Genomic DNA, 22,673 nt, shown 5'->3' on the forward strand with positions numbered 1-22,673 from the left:
TTAACCTCCACTATACAGGCCTGCCAATGAGTGAGTGGATAAGATCATGCTAAGGCCCATGAGGACAGCGGTACAGAGCGGCACTGTGCTGTTAAAGCTTCACGCTCTGATGACATCAGTACCATCCTCAAGCTAACACACACACATATGGTTGACTCAGTACCAATCTCTGCCTGACACCATGACATCCCACATATGCATACTAACACTAACCCTATCTGTAAAACAACCGATTTACAGAACTTATTCACTCTTCTGATTTTTTAAACATCACTGATTTATTCAAGAATTTACTTCTCAGCTGACTTATTCACAAACCTTTAAATGAAACGTAACTGTCTATGAGAAAGTCAGCTGAATCCTTCAACCAGTGTACGTGTTATACTTAAAATTTCTATGAGTGAATCATTCATTATTCAAAAGATTTGTTCAAAAACACTGATTCATTCAAGAAGGAAATATTACTGCCTATGAGAGTCACTTGAATCTTTCACTCAACTGATCTATTCAAAAACACTGATTCATTCAAAAAGGAAACATGGTTGAATACGAGAGTCGTTTGAATCCCTTATTCAACTGATTTGTTCAGAAACACTGATTCATTCAAGAATAAACATGCATGACTATGATGCTGCGTGCATTCCAGATGCAGATTGCGTGAATTAATTGCGCCATACACGCATAAATAGATGCGTGAACATTTTAAGTACACTCAATTTAAGTATACTTCATTCGTGCGTCCAATTTGCTTCACAATGAATACAGATTCACATGATGGACAGGGCTTCTGTCTGCCCGGTGACTCTAGCTTTGTTGCTAAATGGCTAACATGGATTTTATTGAGAGAGTAGCTGTTTATGTGCTTTAGTAAGGCTAAAAACAGCATATATATATATATATATATATATATATATATATATATATATATATATATATATATATATATATATTCATTCACCCACTAGATCCTTTCAGAGGTGCACACAGCCCTTTGAGTTAATCAATTTCTCCAGAAGCTATACCTGGATGATGGACGCTTTCAGCGGTGCTTCCGACTGAGCCAAGCCCATTTTAATGAACTGTTGACTGGTGTCGGCAAGAGGATTTACCCTAAGGACACCAACAACAGTGGCTATGTCATAATCACGCTCCTACGTGTAAAAGCTTCTGATTGGTTAACGCCTAAAGTTCAAAACAAAACAAAAAATATGCAATACGCACGTAAAGTGCATCAAACGTGCAAAACACTCAATTCGCACCACCTCATTCGTGCAGGATGTCTATTCCCGTCTTTGCATTGACTTAACATGTAAATCCCTCTGCCCTGACGCTATATCTGCATCTGGTGTGAACGTAGCATGAGAGTCACTTACAGAATCATTTATTCAACTGATTTGCTCAAAAACACTGAATCATTCATGAATAAAACATGGCTGCCTATGAGATTTGTATGTATATATATATATATATATATATATATATATATATATATATATATATATATATATATATATATATATATATATATATATATATATATATATATATATATATATATATATATATATATATATATATATATATATATATACATACATATATAACATTATAGCTAATATGTTTGAACATAAATGTACATATTTGTAATTCCAATAGTTGAAAAAAAATTGCAATATTTTGAATTTTATGTTGCATATATGTATTAAATTTTTGATTTGTGGAATCCAAATATGAACTTTTATATCATGTACATGTATACATGTATCGGCTCCTAAGAAAAATCAAAATGCTTGATTCTACTTTGTTTTAAACTAATTCAAACAAAATATTTGGTATTATGTGGTATTATCCATTCATATTTGTCAAAGGGGAATGAACCGGCAACTATTCCAGCATATGTTGTTTTGCAGCAGATGCCCTTCCAGCTGCAACCCAGTACTGGGAAATACCCATACACTCTCACATTCACACACACACACACACACACACACACACACACACACACACACACACACACACACACACACACACACACACACACACACACACACACACACACACACACACACATACACTAGGGCCAATTTAGTTTCTTCAATTCACCTGTACCACATGTCTTTGGACTGTGGGGAAACCGGAGCACCCAGAGGAAACCCACACGAACATGGTGAGAACATGCAAACTCCACACAAAAAAGCCAACTGACCCAGCCAGCACTCAAATCAGCAAGCTTCTTGAGGCGACAATGCAAACCACTGAGCCACCGTGTCACCTATGTGGTATTATCTAAAATGTTACTTAAAGTTACCATTCTGTACCTAACTGCAATATCAAACCCATAATATTTTATTCATAACATTGGTTTTGCCAGTTGATGCGTCCCCAGACACGCATGAAGCCATCACTCAAGAAAGATTACTCACTTTCTCCCAGAGTCTTTTGGATCAGGTCGTGTTTAGCCTGCAGTTTGGTGATGAGGTTCCTGCCCTCCAGAAACTCCTTCAGTTTCTGAAACAGACCATAAAAAAAGCACAAGCATCTCAACACTTAGAAACAAAACGCTGCTGATAAATTTCATTTAGATAGCTATTAAGTAAGCACACTAATCAATCTTCCTTCCTTTTCTCGACTTTCTGCCAAAGGATCCTTCCTCCACCCCTTTCAATTTGCAGTGCAGTGTTCAGACTATACATCTTGTTGGCGTAAACATTAATTTCATATCCACTGGAGCTCAGGGAGACACTGGATCTATGTGCTCTAATAGCTTATGGCTCTTTGGGGGCGAGAACCCTGACCTGATGGAAAACTGACAGCAGAGAGACAGATAGAGGAGTCGTGAGACGGATGGAGAGAAACTTGAACTGCGGAGGGAATGAGGGAACTGGGCAGACAGATGCTTACAATTTCATCCATCATATATCACAGCCATACCAGCATAACGGTCAGGCAGATGCAGGAGAGAGAGCCAGGACTCAAAGCCACGCACTAGTGCTTTTGGCAGAAAAAGAGACAAACTGAATGTATATAGGGAGTTAAAAAGAAAGGGGAGAGAGGGAGGTGTAAGGGATGAATATACATCAGGTTATGATCTGATGAAGGGGGTGAGCTAAAACAGCCTGCGCAACATCAAGTGACAAAAAAAAGCTCCCACTGTAAAAACATTGCTGTAAAATTTACAGTATGATAGGCAATTTTGGTTTCCAGTAATAGAGTAAAATTTACAAGTACTGTAGTTTTACTTGTACATTTTACAGTATTTCTGGCAAGCAAAAGCCAGTAATACTGTACATTTTACAGTTTAGTTTGTTTATTTATTTATAAAGCACAATAAAACAGCAGTTGTTGACCACTGTGCTGAACAAACCTAAAAGCAAATTACAAAAATAGACAGCAACAAATAAAACACACCACACAGCATCAACGATAAATAATAAGACACCAGATACTGTAGGTACAATAGGACCGATTTTCTCCCAATTTAAAAGCTCTTTCTAGAAGTTGTAGTTTAAGTTTCATTGGAAACTGTTCTAATGGACATACAGTAGGTAGCTCATTCCACATTTTAGGACCAACTGTACTACAGAGAAAGCTTGATCTCCTTTTTTTCTTCAGTTTGGATCTAGGAACTACTAGCAGTTCCTGGTTCGATGACCTTAAACATTTGCTGGATATTTTAGCAGTATTAAGATTAGAGAGATAAGTTGGAGCCTGGCCATTTAATACCTTAAAAACATACATTAAAATTTTAAACTCAAATCTAAAACGTATTAGCAACCAATTTAGGCAGCACAGGATAGAAGTAATGCGTTCAAACTTGCGGGTGCCAAAGAGAAGCCTAGTGGCTGCATTTTGGACCACTTGATATATGGCCAACACTTACATAAATAGAGTTACAGTAGTCTAAGCTTGATGATATACAGTACAGTTGAAGTCAGAATTATTAGTGCCCCCCCCTCCCTTTTTATATATATATATTTCCCAAATGATGTTTAATAAAGCAAGGAAATTTTCACAATATGTCTGATAATATTTTTCTTTCTGGTGAAAGTCTTGTTTGTTTTGTTTCAGCTATAATAAAAGCAGTTTTTAGTTTCTTAGAAAACATTTTAGGGTCAAAATTATTAACCATTTTAAGCTATATATTTTTTGATAGTCTACAGAACAAACCATCGTTATACAATAACTTGCATAATTTCCTTAAACTGCCTAGTTCACCTAATTAACCTAGTTAAGCCTTTAAATGTCACTTTAAGCTGTTTAGAAGTGTCTTGAAAAATATCTAGTCAAATATTATTTACTATCGTCATGACAAAGATAAAATAAATTAGTTATTAGAAATAAGTTATTTAATTTATTATGTTTAGAAATGTTTTGAAAAACTCTTTTCACCGTTAAACAAAATTGGGGAAAACATAAACATTGTGGCTAATAATTCTGACTTTAACTGTACAGCATTTTTTTACAGTGCTGTGTACAGATTGACACTTTTATCAAGTGCATGTGTCAAATTATACAAGCGGAAGTGGAAATTCATACACTTACTATACTTTTGTAGTAACCTTTTATAGCATGTTTATTTTAGAAATCTAATTTCTGTAGACAAATACTTCTAATATCTTAGATTAAAAATTTAAAGAAACAAAAACTCAACTCAACATACTACAACTACCATTATATCAACTGTATGTATTATTTTTCATTCTATTCATTTTCTGATACAGTCATGCTGACACTAATGTTCCCCTGTAACACCAACCTTCTCTATAAACTTTATAAAGGTGCCTTTGAGACCAGTGTCTTATTATTTCCCTCTTACTGTATTGTCTTCTGGGTATTTTGTAAAAATCTATCCAGAAAACAACTTCCACTGCAATGTTATTAGTGGAGAATTACAAAGTAACACAGTTTCATTAGTCTACAAACAAGCGCAGATCAATGGAGGCTGGTCAACAGCAGCGTTCTCCTCTAATTGCCTTCTTCTCAGTCAAAGGCTTCTTAAAAGGCTCTGATAGAGAAGAATAGACATTAAGCTCTATCTCCAACATTCAATCTCTTATCTTCTCCCTTCATCACCCTTCCTTTGCCTTTTCCCTTCTTGTCCTTCAATGCCCTCAGATTTACCATCGTCCAATCCACCGCATGCGTCCCTCAACCCAATGACCCCGTACTAAACTGGTTTCTCTGCTACTCAGTCTCATTTACCGTGAAGTAGAACTGTTCGGTCTCCTGCTGGTTGGCTCGTCTCTTGGCCAGGCTGGGTTTGCTCATGAAAGACTCAGACACTGTGGACTTGACCGACTCCATTGAGTTGCTGTGGTGGAAGCAGTCGGTCACATCGAAGTCCTCTATGGTCACCATGTCCTGGATGGTCTGTAAAGTGGCCTCCATGGTCTTCTTAACCTGGAGGAACAGCATAACTATTATAGTTCACATTTGTCAGAAATATTACAACCAAAGTAAGTGATTGATTTAGGAATTCCCGCTTTGGATTGATTCATCAAGTGTTTTAATGTCGTATAAACGGGTGCACTGAATTCAAATATTGTAATATAATAAATTATATCTATATTATATATTTATAAATTATAGATTTTCAATGGGATGTTTGGATGATAAAAAACACTGGAAATGTGAACAAGAGATTGGCACATACTTCCATGCTTTATGGTAGTGTACAAAGATTTTACCCTTTAGGGAATCTGTGTTAAAAAAATTAGGCAGATGCCTGGCATTTAACATTCCTCTCTCACCTAGGATATGTCTTTTAGGTGATAAAACTGAGGTTCCATATTTTAAAAATGATGTGTTCTCCCTTATAATTGTTAATATAACTACAGCAGCACATATAATACTGAGGTTTTGGAAAGGCATTCAATTCCCTACACTTAAATTATGGATTTAATTCATGATTGGGAATGCTTCATTTGAAAAATGTAAGCCAAAATGAATGGTGATCATAAGTAAGTGGACATATGGGAGAATTTAATTTCATCATAGAAACTATGAACGTGTCTACTCTGTTGTGCTCTCTAGTATTATCTTTATGCATTTGTTATTGTTTTCCTAATAATTTTATATATTTATTTCAAAATTTGTTAACAATTTTCTAAACTATAGGTTTTCTAATTGTTTTAACCTATACGAAAACAGAAACAGTACTATATTTTGGTAGTTTAATATTTAAAATTTTATATTTAATATATTTTTCATTATGTTTATTTACACTTTCAATATCTTTTAGTGTGTCATTTTACTGTTTAGGCATAAAAATGTCTGAAAAAGTTGACTTCATTCAAAGGGAGCTCTCTATATCAGTTTTCAAATGCCTCGATTTTAGGAGTGCTAAATATTTTTTTCCAGGAATGTGCATGTCATAATATCCAGAATTTAAATATTTGAAGTTGTGTTAGTGTTGTCGACATGTCCAAGCGATGCTGTTTTACGAATCTAATATGCCGATACACATGCAATTTCTTTCCCATGGCATGTTTTGGTATCACACAAAATGAGATTAAATCGCAGGGCTATAATAAATAATCTCTGACATATTTTGTGCAGTGACTGAGAGAGGTCAAACAAACTCCAAGTTAGGAAAAATCATGCAAACAGAAAAACACTAACAAAGATCTTCATCAGTTTGACAACATACACTCAAAAAAATATTTTTGCTGCATGTTCAAGCTACTTATTCATAAAAAGCTCAATCACCACAATTCTTGAGAGTTTTTTGGGATAACTTAATTGTTTTATGTTCAATTAACTTAAATTTGTAAAAACAATTAAGTTAACTTTATTGATTTGTGTTTAGACAACATGAAGCAATTTTTAACAGTGTACACATGCATGCAAATTCTGAAACGCACAGCAGACCAAAACAGAAACGTGTCAGGGGACCCCAAAAACGCATGAACCGGGCTGCTTACTGTTTGATCTGAGAAAAAAGGTCTTTTTTATTTTAACATTCTGATCATAAGATTCCTGTCTATGTTTAGCCCCAGTAATCTGACACATTGCACAATGAATGTTAAATAAAATGTTATTTTAATGAAATGGTAGCAAGAGTTACTTTCAGAACTACAAATGCAGATGAAGATGTTTTAAAACTAGAAAAAGTAAGATTGAATTGTGGCAAGACATACACTAAATTAATCTTAAAAATCTTTAAAATATTTTGAACACAAGTCAGAAAACAAGTAAAAACACATTGATCCTATAAATGATATATTTTAGAGTAAGAGACAAAATAGCATAATAGTCTCATATTGACTTTTGTGCTTTATTGAAATCTAAACATTAACCCATTAAGAATGTTATTTTACTTCCTCAGTCCAACCATAGCCATTTAAAACACATTAAAGTGACTTATGTGGACGTCTGGCAAAAATCAATTGACTTCCTTCTCATTTCCTTTGATGGATTTCAACATAAATGTTTAATTATAAAGTTAAACAGATCTACACCCCTTAAGATTTTATCAAATTAGCCTAAATACGTAAACAAACACTCAAGCACCAGGGATTTATCGATTGTTGTTCATGTGTTTGGTTTAGACAAAAGTGTCTGCCAAATTCTTTAATATAAATAGCACAACTATGAAATTCAGTGGAATATACATATTTTATATATTATATTCAACATTTCCAAAGTTTTTATCAATTACATTGTAACTTGTGTGAGAGCATTTGTAGTGAAATATCTTAATTAAATAACTTTGACTCAACTCAATGCTTTGATTTAGAAGAGAGTAAAAGGAAACGGATGTGAAAAAAGTGTTCAAAGTTTGACAGGTGAGATGCATGCACACAATTCTTGAAAGATGACTGCAGATGAATCTCATCAAGTGTATGCATGCATTTGTATACATTATATACTGTGTGTAGTTTTGGTACTGTATGTGCCATATACATTTGCAACTATGTATACAAACACGTTTCCTATTCATTTGTCACCTCTTCATTCTCTATATTCAGTGTGGACAGACGGGACTGAAGCTGCTGGCATCTCTGGATCAGCTCTCCCTGCACAGGCTGCTGGGCACACAAATGTCCAACCTGATGGAGAATAAAACAACAACAACAAAAACTTGAGATGACAAAGCAGAGAAGTGAAGCAAAACCCTGTCCAGCAGTAATCATACAGCTGCTGTTCCCATATGCTATAAAGAGCGGAGTGACCTCTGCTAGCCTATATCTGCCTGCATGTCTTTCTTTTACGCTTTCAGTCTTTTTTTGCCAGCTGGGGAACATCTGGCTCAGTGTGGTCCACCCTTTCCCTGAGGGCCGAACGCTCGACGGGGCACATGTGCATTGGGGAAAACCAGCTGCTCTGTTCATCACACACACATACAAACATCCAGGACCCTGATGCAGAGCTGGCTAAAAACAAAAACAGCAGTGCAAAGTTCAACAAAGCAGAAAGCACTGTTGATTTGTTGACACTGTTGATTTATTTCACAAAATTAAAATGTAATCCTTTGGGAGAGGTGTTGCATCTAATTTTACTTTAAGATGTTTCCTTCAATTTAATTTCAATATTTAAAGTGCTTTGTGTTTTTATTTATACTCTACATTGATGTATTTGTTTATTTGACATTTAAAACAGACACTGTAAAATTGGCTTCAGCTTGAAAGAATCAGGCAAGCAAGCAAGGTGTAATACACTAAGAATTTTTCTGAAAATCAAAATAAACATTTAATAAATATAAATAATTGTTAAAGTATTGTTACAGTTTATTTAATTTAATTAAATTATTTACCAATATTATTGAAATGAGTTTAAAACAAACAAAGAAAGATGAGTTTGAAAAAAAAAATGCAAAAATACATTAAGTAAAACTTTAAACAAACAAATAAAAAAACATAATTTTAAAAGAAATACAAGTAAAAAAAATAAAAATAATAATAATATTTTAAATAAAACATTAAACATATGGAGGACCAGGAGTGCCAGTTAGAAATAAATTGAAGAAACAATTTATTAATTTTATTATTGAAGGATAAAAATGTGTATAATTAAATCACAATTTAAATGGACAATTAATGTGTTGTTTATTTATTAATACACATTTCAAAGTTACTTTTAAATGCATTGATTTATTGCTTTATTCAAAGACATTTATAAACACAATTTAAATAAAAAAATTTAAATATGTCTAAATATTTGTCCATTAAATGTCCATTTAAATTGTGATTTATTTATACACATTTTATTTCTAAACAGCACTCCTGGTCCTCCATATAAACAAACTAATAAATAAATAAATAGATAAGTAAGTAAGTAAGTAAATAAAAAAATAAAAAAATAAACAAACAAACAAATATATTTTAGAAAGAAAGAAATACAAGTTGAAAAAAATACAATAATATCTAAAACAAAGTAATATGTAAATAAATAAACAAACAAACAAACAAACAATTACATTTTAGAAAAAAAGAAAGAAATGCAAGTTGAAGAAAGAAATACAATAATATATTTAAAATAAACAATAAAAAAACTAATAAATAAAAAATAAATAGATAGATAAATACATTTTAGAAAATAAGAAAGAAAGAAAGAAAGAAAGAAAGAAAGAAAGAAAGAAAGAAAGAAAGAAAGAAAGAAAGAAAGAAAGAAAGAAAGAAAGAAAGAAAGAAAGAAAGAAAGAAAGAAAGAAAGTCAGTGTGCAGGCAAGCATACCAGGTATGATATTTCATGATGCACAATTTCAATGCATGACTAAATATCTAAATATCAGCTCCAATAATCTTAGCAGTCAAATTGCCAATTAAGAACAAAACTTCACAATGGCAACATTTATTATTTCAGGGCTCCAGCAACAGAGGCCTCTCAGCAGGCACGTCTGCCACTGATTGAGAAACGCTTCATTCCTCTGGAGGTGTCTGGGTTTGTCTGGACATGCAGTGAGACACAGTCTTGTGAGATTCTCATGTAACAGCAGGAGAGACAATGTTGAACATTGTGTAACAGCACTGACTGGTATTTTGTAGAGTTATTGTTTTTTTGTGACATTGTCAAGATGTTTGATATATTGGAGCAAAAGCATTTGGCATCATTAAAGCAACACTTATTTGCGTAAGGCAAAAAATTGCTGGTAAATCCAGAAACAAAATTAGCTAATAGTTATTAGCAGACTTCCACAGTTGATTTTTTAAACTTAGAATTTAAAACCTTTTATTACGAAAATGCTGTTTGAATATGCATTATTTCAATAAATATGCACTAATTTGCATACATAGCCTAGAATTCTGGACATTAGATGAAGGAATAAGATGTATAAAATAAGGGCTCAAAATTAAGTCTTGAATGTGTAAAATACTTTAGAATATAGAAATTAATTAATTAATAATTTATTAGAAATAAATAAATTAATTAATTAATTAACTAAATTGAAGAAGTTTAGTGTATGTTGGTGTTGCTGAAGTGGAGATTTATGGCTCAATGCAGGAGAAAAAGCTATAAAGGATACATCTAAAAGTTGAACAAAAATGTAAATAAATAAGCATGAAAACAATATTTTTGCCTTCAGGATTTTGTATATCTGTTGTATCACCTATTACCCACATTGTAGCTCTGCTGTTGGTATATTGTTTGGGGATTGAAAATAATTAGCAGTATTTGAACAGTGCTATATCATAAGCAGTCATAATCACGCCAACTGACCATGTCACCCATGTGAGACTGGAAATCGAAGCGCATCGGAGGACAGAAGACGTTGTTGTAGGTCTCCATGAGCCGCTGTTTGTCTGAGTTGGCCTCCAGGTTTTCTGCTGCATTCTCAATGGTCTCCAGGCCCCCGTGTTTGGATGTCTCCACGTTAAACTCAGCCGAGAGGTAGGTACGCAGTGCACGGTTCAGGCTGGCATGGTAGCCCAGATCACAGCACTGGTAGACGAAAGGGGAAAGGGAAAAAAAAGCATTTTATTTCAAGGGGTTTATGAAGATTTAGAGTTTAAATAGAGTTAAAATTTAAAGTAAATTACTACATCATTGCTTTCATCCACATATTCTTCTTCTTATTATTATTAAATATAATTATTAGTGCAAATTAAAATAAAACTTTGAATTAGTAACATAATAGCAGTGTTAATTATTTTACTATTTTTATTATTATGATTATTATTATTATAACAATTAATACTAATACTAATACTAATAATAATAATAATATATAAATAAATAATTTTATTAGCACCAATCGAAATGTAACATTATAATTACAGTAATAATATAATAGTATTTTTTACTTTTATTATTATTATTATTATTATTATTATTATTGTTGCTGTTATTATTATTATTATTCATTTAATCATTCATTTATTCATTTTCCTTCGGCTTAGCCTCTATTACAGAGGTTACCACAGCGGAATGAACCGGCAACTCTTCTGGCATATGTTTTACACAGCTAATGCCCCTCTAACCGCAACCCAGTACTGAAAAAAATATTATTATTTTTTTTTTCTTTTTATTAAATGTCCACAAAATCTAAATCAATCAGGCAGAAACTTATATTCACAGAAGTTCACTCAAAAAGAGGACAGCGTTGTGTGGGCCCCTCTGTAACCCATCTAAGGCTTATTTGCTTTCTGGACTTTCTGGATGTTTTATTGAGAATCTGATGCTGATACAGTGGGACAAGCGGGTCCTCTACAGGAGCTCACATTGGGGAATCTACAGGTCAGGGTCACACTTGAAGAAAGAAGCCTGATGAGGCAGAACACACTGTCAGAGGCCATTACTGCACTGCGGTACACTTTAAACACGGGCACATTCAGGCCATTCCTTTTAAAACACCCTTTTAAGGCTGCAGAGAACTGGACTTAATCAAGTGCAGGGTGAAAAAAAAGTTGGCCAATAATATTTAACTGTGAGAACAATTTTCTTAATGCTTTTGAAGCATATTGATAGTACACCATAATCATTCTGTGTTTTTTTTTTAATTAAATTCAAATGATTTCTCATTTGAAATGTTTAAAAAAGTACAGATTTTCATTTTCATTTTTTGTGCATTCTAATGTACATGTAATGTAATGTATTTTAATAAATATGACATTTGTTAGAATTGTTTAAAAAAGAACCTGAAATGGAGACAAATTAATTATTTAAAGTAATAAATTTTTATTACAATTTAAATTTAAGTTGCTTTGATTTAAAAATTTAAATTGCAAAAATAGCTTAGATATCGCTACGCTACGTTTGCCAAGTAGCTTTTAGCTTAGCTTGCTACATTTCCCAAAGGGTAGCTTTTAGTGTAGTTAAGCTACATTTTAAACAGATTAGCTAATAGTTTAGCTCACTACATTTTCAAATAGCTTGCCCAACCCTGATATTGCACAATTATACGTGAATGTTGTTTTTTAAATTTTATTTTAAACATGACAAAAGCATTAAAGAGGAATATAAGTGGTGTAGCTAAAAAAAGTTTTTGCATTAACTTTTAACAGAAGACTAGAGACACATAAGCTTTTGAAGTCAAAGAGGTGGACTTACATCGATGAGGTCAGACAGATCATGGATGTAGTATTTGAAGACGCAGCTGTTTGTGGCCTCCAGAGCCAGAAGATACTCATTCCTGGCCTTGATAGCTTTCAGCTTATTCTCAGTGTATTTGGCCTGCCGCTGAGAATAAAAGGTAAAACCATGATGAGACAAAAAAATTGAAAGATAATGAATCAAGTCAAATCAAATAAAGGCGGTCTCGACCCCTGAAAAGAACCAAATGCATCTTAAAAGTAGTCTAAATTACTTTAACACCAAAGTCTCTCAAAGTAGTGTAATATGATAGCATCAGGAAGTCCAACCCTGGTTAACACATTTATTTTATCAACATTAAAACTATTCAATTAATTAAATGATAAAATATATTCAATCAAAAATATAATTTTAAATGAAAAATAAATAAATTCTACTAAAATAAAATAAAATAAAAATAAATAAATATGTATTAATTCAAATTAAATTAAATTGAATTTTTAAATACAATAAAATAAGTAATAAGTTACACATAAAAATCAATTCAATTAATTGATCGATTAAAATAGAATAAATTAAAATTAAATTAAACTAAATAGATTTTAGGTAAAATACAATAAAATAAATAAAAAAATGTAATTAAATAGAATAAAAAGCAAAATAAAACAAAAAATTATAAAATAAAATAAATAAAAATAAATAAATAAAACAAATAATAACTAAATAAAACAAACAAGCAAAAAAGTTTATTGTATGTTGAATTCTAGTAACATTATTGGTTCACCATCAAACGTGTATAAAATAATTCTGTGTGAAACCCTAGCACATGGACAAAACCTTGCTTAACTGTTACTAATATGCCAGTGTCAGAGCAGCCACCACAAACTCCAGTACATTTGCATCTGTACTGTACTTGTGTACACATAGAGATTCTGCTGTTAGTCTTGTGGAAACAGAAGTGGCCCTGGAACAACCTAGCAATGATCCCATCTATCATTCTGTAAGCGCCTGCTACTGGACAAAGATGATAGCAAGAAAAGTTCAGGCGAACAAAGCCATGAATTGACAACAATATCAGGCCTAGACATGCTAATGCCTGACCTCTGACCTCATGTCGTCTTATTACATCATCAAATGACATTCAACAACACAGTATACACAGTCATAGAGGAGAGGTTCATTTTGAGTGGCGTTTAGTGTTCAGGATTACCGTATCCAATTGGACATTTCTGGAATTTGTGGCCTGGAAACTCAAGAACATGAGATCACTACTATAAATTTGCAAACATGTCGAGCCTTGACTAAAAAGGTTTATTTTGTAAAAAAGCCTAGCTGAATATACGTTGATTGTACATTGTATGCTTTGTAATAAACCAATTATATATTACTATTACCATTTATATCAATATGTATAATAATAACTAAATTTCATGTGTGGTATTTTAATTTATTTCAAGTTAAAATAAATTAAATAAAAATAAAATAAAGAAAATAATAAAATGTAAAAAAAAATTAATTAAATATTAAATTGAAAATAAAATAAAACAAAATTAAATAAATAAATTAAATATTAAATTAAAAATAAAATAAAATAAAATTTAATTAATTTGATTTAATAATTTGTCAGCATCTTATTTAGTTATTTTTTGAACATTAAACGACTATAGTTACATTGTAAAAATGTTATTGAATTTATTTTGGACATTGAAACTAATATTACACAATTACAAATAATATTACACAACAATATTGGTCTGTTATTTTTATTTATTTATATTTTTTGTATTTTTGCTAAATTTAAATTTTTCAAATTATGTTTTTTTAATTAACAGCTGTCAAAACCATCCATTGCTGGTCACATGGTTCTTTCTTTAATTAATTTATCATTTATTATTTTCATTTGACTGCAGAATTTGCTGATTAACCATTCAGAATAACACATTCCATAGAGCCATGTCATGAGTACAGATTTATTTATCTATGATTAGCAAGGATTGTGTATCTTTTGTGTGTTATAAACAGAACAACCCCAATCAACAGGTCATTAAATTTGTCCAGGATCAGATTCAGGACCCTCATCCCCATCTGGCAGTGACGGCATTCTCTGCATCGCTCACCACCTCATTGCTCCTGCGTTCGCTGTCTCTCAACTCCCACTCCATCACCTTTCCAATTCCCTGAATCTCCCTCCATCTGTTCATTCTTCTCCTGCCCACGTTCACCTTTCCTCCACATTCTCTGTTTAAACTGTCCAAGAGAGCGCTATTTCTCTATCCATTATAGCGATAGTTTATCCAAAGATCTAAATGATGTCATAATATACTCACCCTTAAAGAAAAACTTTACTTTTTAGGTAAAAGGCTCATTTTACAAGTCTAGAGGGAGCACTTTTAGCTTAGCTTAGCATAACTCATTAAACTGGATTAGACCATTAGCATCTCACTCAAAGAAGCATTGATATTACACATTGTTGTTACCTAGTCACCTAGCTGGGGGCTAGTTCAGGCGCTGTAACTTCATTGCACCTGCTGCAGTCATGGTACAGCGGCAAAATCCCTAATTATTACACCACAGTAATGCTGTGTTTACACCAGACGCGGAACATAAAAATAAATTACATTACTCGAGTGTAAATAGACACGTTTTGAGTTTACTCGCTTCATTCGTGTTAAATTTGCTTCATTTGCTCATCAAATTCACTTCACATTAGACGCGGATTCGCATCATGGGCAGGGCTTCTGTTTGCCCGGTGACTCTAGCTTCGTTGCTAAATGGCTAATATGGATTTTATTGAGAGAGTAGCTGTATTTATGTGTTTTAGGAAGGCTGATAAACAGCGTATATTCATTCAGCGCCGTGTCTGAATCCACTAGATCCTTTTAGAGGTGCACATACCCTGGGAGTTCATCAACTCTTCCAGAAAATATACCTGGATGATGGAGGCTTTTAGCTGTGCTTTGGACTGAGCCAAGCCCAGTTTGATGAACTGTTGTCCGGTGTCGGCAAGAGAATTTCGCCTCAGGACACCAACAACAGGCCCTACATTAAAAAGCTCCTGACTGGTTAACGCAGCCTGAATGTCTGCTGAAGTTCTGATTTTCCAACTCGATCTTCAAACGCTCAAAACCCTCTACTCACGCCCCTTCATTAGATGAATTGTGTCATTTGCGCCGCCTCATTCGCCTCTGTTGTGAACACAGCATAACAGTATAGCTATCAGCATCCTATCTAAATCAGCATAGGAAACTTTTCGTTTTCCATCATGTGTTAGTACACAATGTAACAACAGAAAAGTCAAGCTTTAACAAATGATTGAAACTCATTTTTGAGCAAGATGCTAATAGTCTAATCTGATTTAATGATCTGTTAAGCTAAGCTTAAAATGCACCTGGCAGACCCAGAAATCGCCCGAGTGGATTCAAAAAACGATTCATTTTCTCCAAAAAAGTGGAGTGTTCTTTTACTTGTTCCAAACTTGTTTTGTTTTTTTCTGTTACTAAATACACAAAATAAGATATTAAAAAAAACTGTAAACCTTTACATATTTAGCAAGAAAAAATACTATGCAAGTCAATTGGTTTCTATCATTCTTCTAAGTGTCGCCTTTATGTTCATCAGAACAAGAAAAAAACTTTTAAAACAAGTTTAAAACATGTGCAGGGTGAATGAATAATGACCATTTTGTTCACCTCATTAACAGTAACTTTTGTACTGAGATGAACTCGACATTCTTTTTAATATCTAGAACTTCTGCTACTATTCTGCTGCCCGATAAAAACAGTCCATTGAATATGTTCCAAACTGACGGAATCTTCTTATCTGACTTCTATTATTTGCCTGTTCATTTTTCTTAAGTATCTTTTGATATAAAGCGCCATAGAAATAAATGTGGCTTGGCTAGAGCCAGTGATGTGGCTGCTCACCTTCTCCTTCATCTTCTCAATCTTCTTGACGGAGCTGCGGCGCACGTGTTTATCCTCGATCTTGATGTTGGTGAGAGAGTCAGGTGAGCGAGGGGTCTGTTTTTCCTCATGCCGGACACTGCGGCTCATCTGTTTCTCCTCCTGCTTCTCTGCCTCCTTCAGCTTGCTCTCTGCGTTGATGCTGTCCATGTTGTACATGTGATAGGTCTTCATCACCTGTGCAGTAAAGAGTTTAAGGGACAGATTATGCTAATTATCATGAGCTAATTTCGCAATCCCATAAAAGTGTCAACGAGAGTTGGAAGTTCTGAGTAATATACTGACAATGTGTAAATTAAAGGATTAATTTAATTTCTGCCATTCTCTTAATTAGGGCTGTACGATACATCGTTTCAGCATCGAAATCGCGATGTGCGCATCCGTGATAGTCACATCGCAGGAGGGTGCGATGCAACAAAAAAAATAAAAATAAATTATATATATTGGCTATATGTATTATGGGTGGAGCAGAACCCGAATACAGTATTCGCATAAGCACAAATAGCGTGTTTTTACCAATACTTATTTCGAACAAATACTTGAAAAATGATTTGTATTCGGGGAACAAGAAAAACATTATATCAAAAAGCTGCGTTTCCTCATGAGACCGCAGTGCATGCCCGCATGAGTGAGTGAGTGAGACGTTCAGGAGTCGGAGGCGGGGTGGGGCCGGGGAAAAAAGGTGACTGAAGCATGCTGCTGCTCCACAACAGCAACAGAGAAGGCTTGGCAGAGCGAAAAATACTGCATTACTATTTTTGTTAAATATTTTTTTTTCATCATACTAAAATAACACTCAAAAGTGAAAGTTCTTTCTGTCATTAATTACTAACACTCCCATCATTACTACTTTCAGAACATAAATTTTGATATTTTACCATATGAAAATGCAATGCAGTTATGAAAATTGTGAAATTAAAGCAAAAGTGAAGAGATCTGGTCCCCACGTCAGGTCAGGGTGCACCTGTAAACTTTAAAACGCAGACGCGGAGGCGCACTAAACTTACACGGGAGAGAACTGGGCATTCAATTAATGTTTTAGTTAAATAATTCTTTAAATACAGCTATATATACTTAAGACTAGGGCTGTGATGGTCACGAGACAACCACGTCACCACCGTGGTCAGTTGCCACCGCCGTTGTCCATTGCCACCTGCTGTAGTACGTAACGTCACGCATATATATATAATATATATATGTATATATATATATATATATATATATATATATATATATATAATATCGCAATATATATCGCACGGAAAAAAATATTGCAATGTTAATTTTTTTCCAATATCGTGCAGCCCTACTCTTAATGCTTCTTACATCCTTGTCGCAGTACCAGTGGCCTGGTACATACCAGTTACAAAGGTACCAGTGCTATAATGGCATTTCGGTACCCAACCCTATTCCCTCTCCCTTGGTTTTTTTCACATTGGATGCGGAAAGCACCACACGCGCTATGAAACCCATTCGTTTTAATAGCTTGTGCCTTGCAAGTGCAGTTTGTTGTTTTTCTGACCAAAGAGCAAGAGCAGCTTTCATACTGGAAGTGAATAAATAGTTTATTGAACACAGACCAAGCTGTTAGTTTTTATTATTCCATAGTCTGTTGGCTGGGAGTTGATTTCTTTTTAATTTCTTCTCTAAAGGACACAGGCTAATAAGAGCACTGTGAACTACATCGTCACACAACAACATTGTAACTACATTGTTATAACATTGTAATTACATCTGAGATGTAATCACGTTATAACATTGTAAATACATTTGAGATGTAATTACAAACTTGTCTTGTGTGCAATTACTGTCGTTACATTGCACTTACTATGTCATTACATTGTAAATACATCCAAGATAATATTTAAAAATGTAAATGTTTCTTTGAATATTTCACGTACAGTTTTTGTGTATTTATACATAAATATACGTAGTAGTTGTGTAACTACATTGTCATAACATTGTAATTACAATAGCGGTATAACAATTTTATTACATTGTCATAACATTGTAATTACTACATTGCTATAAACATTGTAATTGCTGCAGTCATAACATTGCATTTACTACATTGTTATAACACTGTTATCACATTGTTTTAACATTGCAATTACATTGTTATAACATTGCAATTGCAATGTTTTAGATAGTTATTACATCGTTGTAACAACATTGTAATTACATTGTATTTACATTGTTATAACATTATTATAACATCACTTTGTTATAATAATGAAAAAACACTGTAATTACAACATTGTTATAACATTGTAATGACACATATGATAGTATTGTAAATGTTTTTATGTTTCATGTACAGTACAGTAGATGTAATTCGAGACGTAAGTTGCAATTGCCAACTTTTATCTTGTGTGCAATTATAGTGTTGTTACATTGTAACTACTATGTCACTACATTGTATGTACATTGTAGTCACATTTAAAATAATGTTTTTAAATGTAAATGTAAATGTTTTTTTTTGTATATTGCATGTACAATATTTGGTTATTTATAGTTTTATACGTAAATGTACAATACACATTTAATTACAAACTTAATTACTATGTCATTACAATGTAATTTTGTGTATTTAGAAATAAATATACGTAGTAGTTATGTAATTACAAACTTCTAATTTAGATGTAATTACTATGTAATAACAATGTATTTAGATTGTTATAACATTGTAACTACATTGTCATAACATTTTAGTTACATTGTCATAACAACGTAATTACTACGTTGTTAAAACAGTATATTTATGTAATTGCTACATTGTTATAACATAGTATCTACATTGTAATTACATCTTAGATAGTATTGTAAATGTGTTTTTGTATATTTCATGTATAGTACAGTATGTCCGTCACGCTGCTGACATTTTTATCAGTATTTTATTTTGATCAGCTTTACGTAGCTTCATAATATTACAGTTGGCCACTGATGACATATGGACAGTTTTGACAATCTTCTTAGAGTCTTTCTAGACTTTGACTGTTTTGAAAAGCCTTGCTTTCTATGGAAGATAAAAGAACTCTTAGATTTCACCTAAAATATCTTAATTCGTGTTTTAAAATAACCTAAAGTCTCAGGACATTGGAACAACATGAAAAACAACAAGTAAATTATGACAGAACATAAATTTCTGGGTGAACTATCCCTTTAACTTTAAGAGCCTATGAACCCATATAACAAGATTTGATCTGAACAAAAAGCAAATCCCCTCCATATGAGAGGCTGTTGCCAAAAAGACAACACCAAACTTGTTTCAGTATTGAGCAGATGCTAAATTTGGGAATGGGACTGAAGGAAGGATCTCATTCCAAACTCCTGCTCTTTTGAGAAGAACATGAAAGAGTGATGCCATTTTTGTGCCTCCAATCAAACCCTCTGCCAAAAGTGGAGAGATGATACCAAGCCATCACTCTTCATCTAAGAGAGAGAGAAACTTAATGGACTCCATTTCCCCTCCATTTACACTGGCTTTCACAAGGGTGTCAGCCTCCATGATGGGCATAATAAATTTAGTAAGCTCTTTGCAATGTCATCATTAATAGGAAACACTTACAAGAGGAATTTGGCAAACACATGTAGGCGGGTCTCAATGGCCTTTTCTTGCTCTTATAAACTGCATAGAAGTGTCAGGCTCTTTTCCAGTTCTTAAAGGAATAGTTCACCCAGAAAAAAACAGTTCAGAATGACAAGTAAATGATGACAGAACTTAATTCCGGGTGAACTATTGAACTAGCCACTGTTAAAAACTGTGTAAAATGAACTTTTTTTCCACCAGCCCTAGGAGGTTCCTTTTAGATCCAAAAGGCTGAGATAATCGTCATCAGCTTTTCCATTCATTCCTCCCTTTCTTCATCTAAAGCACAGATGTCGCTAAAAATGGTGCCAGGTTTATTTTCACCATCCTTAACTCTTTAATTAGAGGATTTGCTTGCTTTTTATGGGCTATTGAAATGGCTTACAGTCATTTCCCAGGAGACCATGTGTGGATGTGTATGGGGGGGGATCCAGTCGCCATTCAAGGAAAGGTCCTCCCTCCACCACATTTGAGCTTACCCCACCCTAAAAACCCCAAACTGTTCTTTCATTGCCCAAAAAATTAATAAATAAATAAAAAACAGGCAATACAAAAATATGTGCATGGGGCATTTCTGATTTAATTTCCTGTCCCAATAAAAATAAAATCCTGAAATTATTAGAGTTATTGTCACTAATTAAATACATGTATGTCTCATGCAACACATCACATACTAATGTACTCGCCCATTACAGCAGGATAATAACATGACTTGCAATCCACTGAATCATCTTTCCATGCACCACTGCTAATTTTGGCACTGCCAGGGAACATGGGTCTCTGCGGTGGTATAGATGCTGCAATGCTAAGTTTATAAAACAGTAATTATACTACAACTGAAGGTTAAAACAGAGGTTAACTGCTATTAAATGGTTTGTTTTGCTAGAATGTAAACACTAAAAGACATCCCTTTCCACAAATAAGGTGCGTGTTGGTTTACTGCTACTTTTAATAATAAATAGTTGGCACAAATACTATGTTGCTGTAGTAACAATGATTACATGTTATTTAAAACTATTATTAAAAATCAACAGTATCAAAATGAGCAAGAAGCAAACACACTACTCTGTGTATTTGTCACAATCACTAGTGAACTAGTCCATACAGATCGCTGAAGAACTACAAATCTGCCAATAAAAGAACTACAAATCCTGTCAGGCACCACACACACACCTGTTAGCTACTCAAGAACTTTAACACAGATTACACAGACCACATATACTGCTCTGTTTGACACACTTTGCTGAGTCTTGTTTGATATATACCCTACATTTCAAAGCATTCCATTGTCTTGCCTCGCCCTGTTTTCTGGCCCTCGCCTTGTTTATTGTTTTACGTATGTTGTTTGTCGCCTGAACTGACCACTCACCTGTGACTTTGACTACGCTTCTGGATTTCCCTGTATGTACCTGTTTGATCCTGTTTGACCGTTGCCAGCCTGACCATTCTCTGTTCAATAAACCGCATGTGGATCTTCACCTTCATTGTCCATTGTCCCTTAAGTTACAGAATTCATCTACACTATAGCTGACAGATTCAATGTCGCCTCACAGCAAGAAAGTCGCTGGTTCGAGCCTCGGCTGGGTCAATTGGCGTTTCTGTGTGAAGTTTGCATGTTCTCCTCATGTTCATAGGGTTTCCTCCGGGTGCTCCGGTTTCCCCCACAGTCCAAAGACATGTGGTACAGGTGAATTGGGTAGGCTAAATTGTCCGTAGTTTTTTAAGTGTGAATGAGTATGTATGGATGTTTCCAAGAGATAGGTTGCAGGTGGAAGGGCATCCGCTGCACAAAAACATATGCTGGATAAATTGGTGGTTCATTCCGCTGAGGCGACCCCAGATAAATAAAGGGACTAAGCTGAAAAGAAAATGAATGAATGAATGCACCTGGCTTTCTGAAGTCAAATCAAGAAAATCCCCAAAATCTTATTTTAAAAAATAAATTAATTAATTCAAAAGAACATTTAGGAGGTGATGCCAAGAACAAAACTTTGTAGACCCCATTTACTTGTTAAAGATCTAAATAGACTAAATAGATAGCACTAGAGTTCGTTTTCCCTCTTGGTGTGGTTTGTTTGGCAGGTCTGAATGTAGCAATCACACTAGAGTGCACACCAAAAAGCAGACCATAAAAGCATACTGAGACCTCCTTGAAGAAGTGGTCTCAGTACGCTTTCAAACGAACCCTTTAGCGATTTATTTGTGGTGAGAACATAATCCAAACTAAAACAGACCCAACCGTAAAAAGTATTGCACCTTTTTGGACTAATCCTGCTGCCATAGTCTGATGCACTGTCACATCTTCTGGGGTGTGGAGGAAAAATATTTGTTGACAGCGCTTTATCGACAATTTTAAAAACAGAGAGAGAGGGAAAAAACATAACCTGATGGACTGTTGATGATATTTCTGTAAGATGACATTACCGCAGTCTAGCTAAACTAATTTGCACCTCCTCCTGAAGTGACTTGTGATGTTAATTAAACAGAAAATATAAAAATAAAGAGTAATTCAAGACATGAATAAATACCACTAATAAGCATATTAATGAGCACTATATAATAAGTACTGCCTTTACTAAAAATCTGTGCCATACATACAAATTGCATATTAAATAATTATAATAATTATTATTCAAGGCAAAAAACAACAA

At 33.8% G+C, this 22,673-nt stretch overlaps 1 protein-coding gene across 6 annotated transcripts in view; it reads right to left on the reverse strand.

The window, feature by feature from the left end:
* Positions 1-22,673, reverse strand: part of srgap2 (SLIT-ROBO Rho GTPase activating protein 2) — a 181,332-nt gene that overhangs the window by 34,153 nt on the left and 124,506 nt on the right. For 4 of the 6 annotated variants that reach the window (XM_073915896.1, XM_073915897.1, XM_073915895.1 and 1 more), the window contains 6 exon segments: positions 16,395-16,610; positions 12,490-12,618; positions 10,660-10,881; positions 7,950-8,051; positions 5,203-5,400; positions 2,424-2,508 (listed from right to left, as the gene is read on the reverse strand). In XM_073915896.1, coding sequence (XP_073771997.1) covers positions 2,424-2,508; positions 5,203-5,400; positions 7,950-8,051; positions 10,660-10,881; positions 12,490-12,618; positions 16,395-16,610 — 952 coding nt within the window. 6 annotated transcript variants of the gene reach the window in all.

Source organism: Danio rerio, chromosome 11, assembly GCF_049306965.1.
Source record: "Danio rerio strain Tuebingen ecotype United States chromosome 11, GRCz12tu, whole genome shotgun sequence".
NCBI classification, from domain to species: Eukaryota; Metazoa; Chordata; class Actinopteri; order Cypriniformes; family Danionidae; genus Danio; species Danio rerio.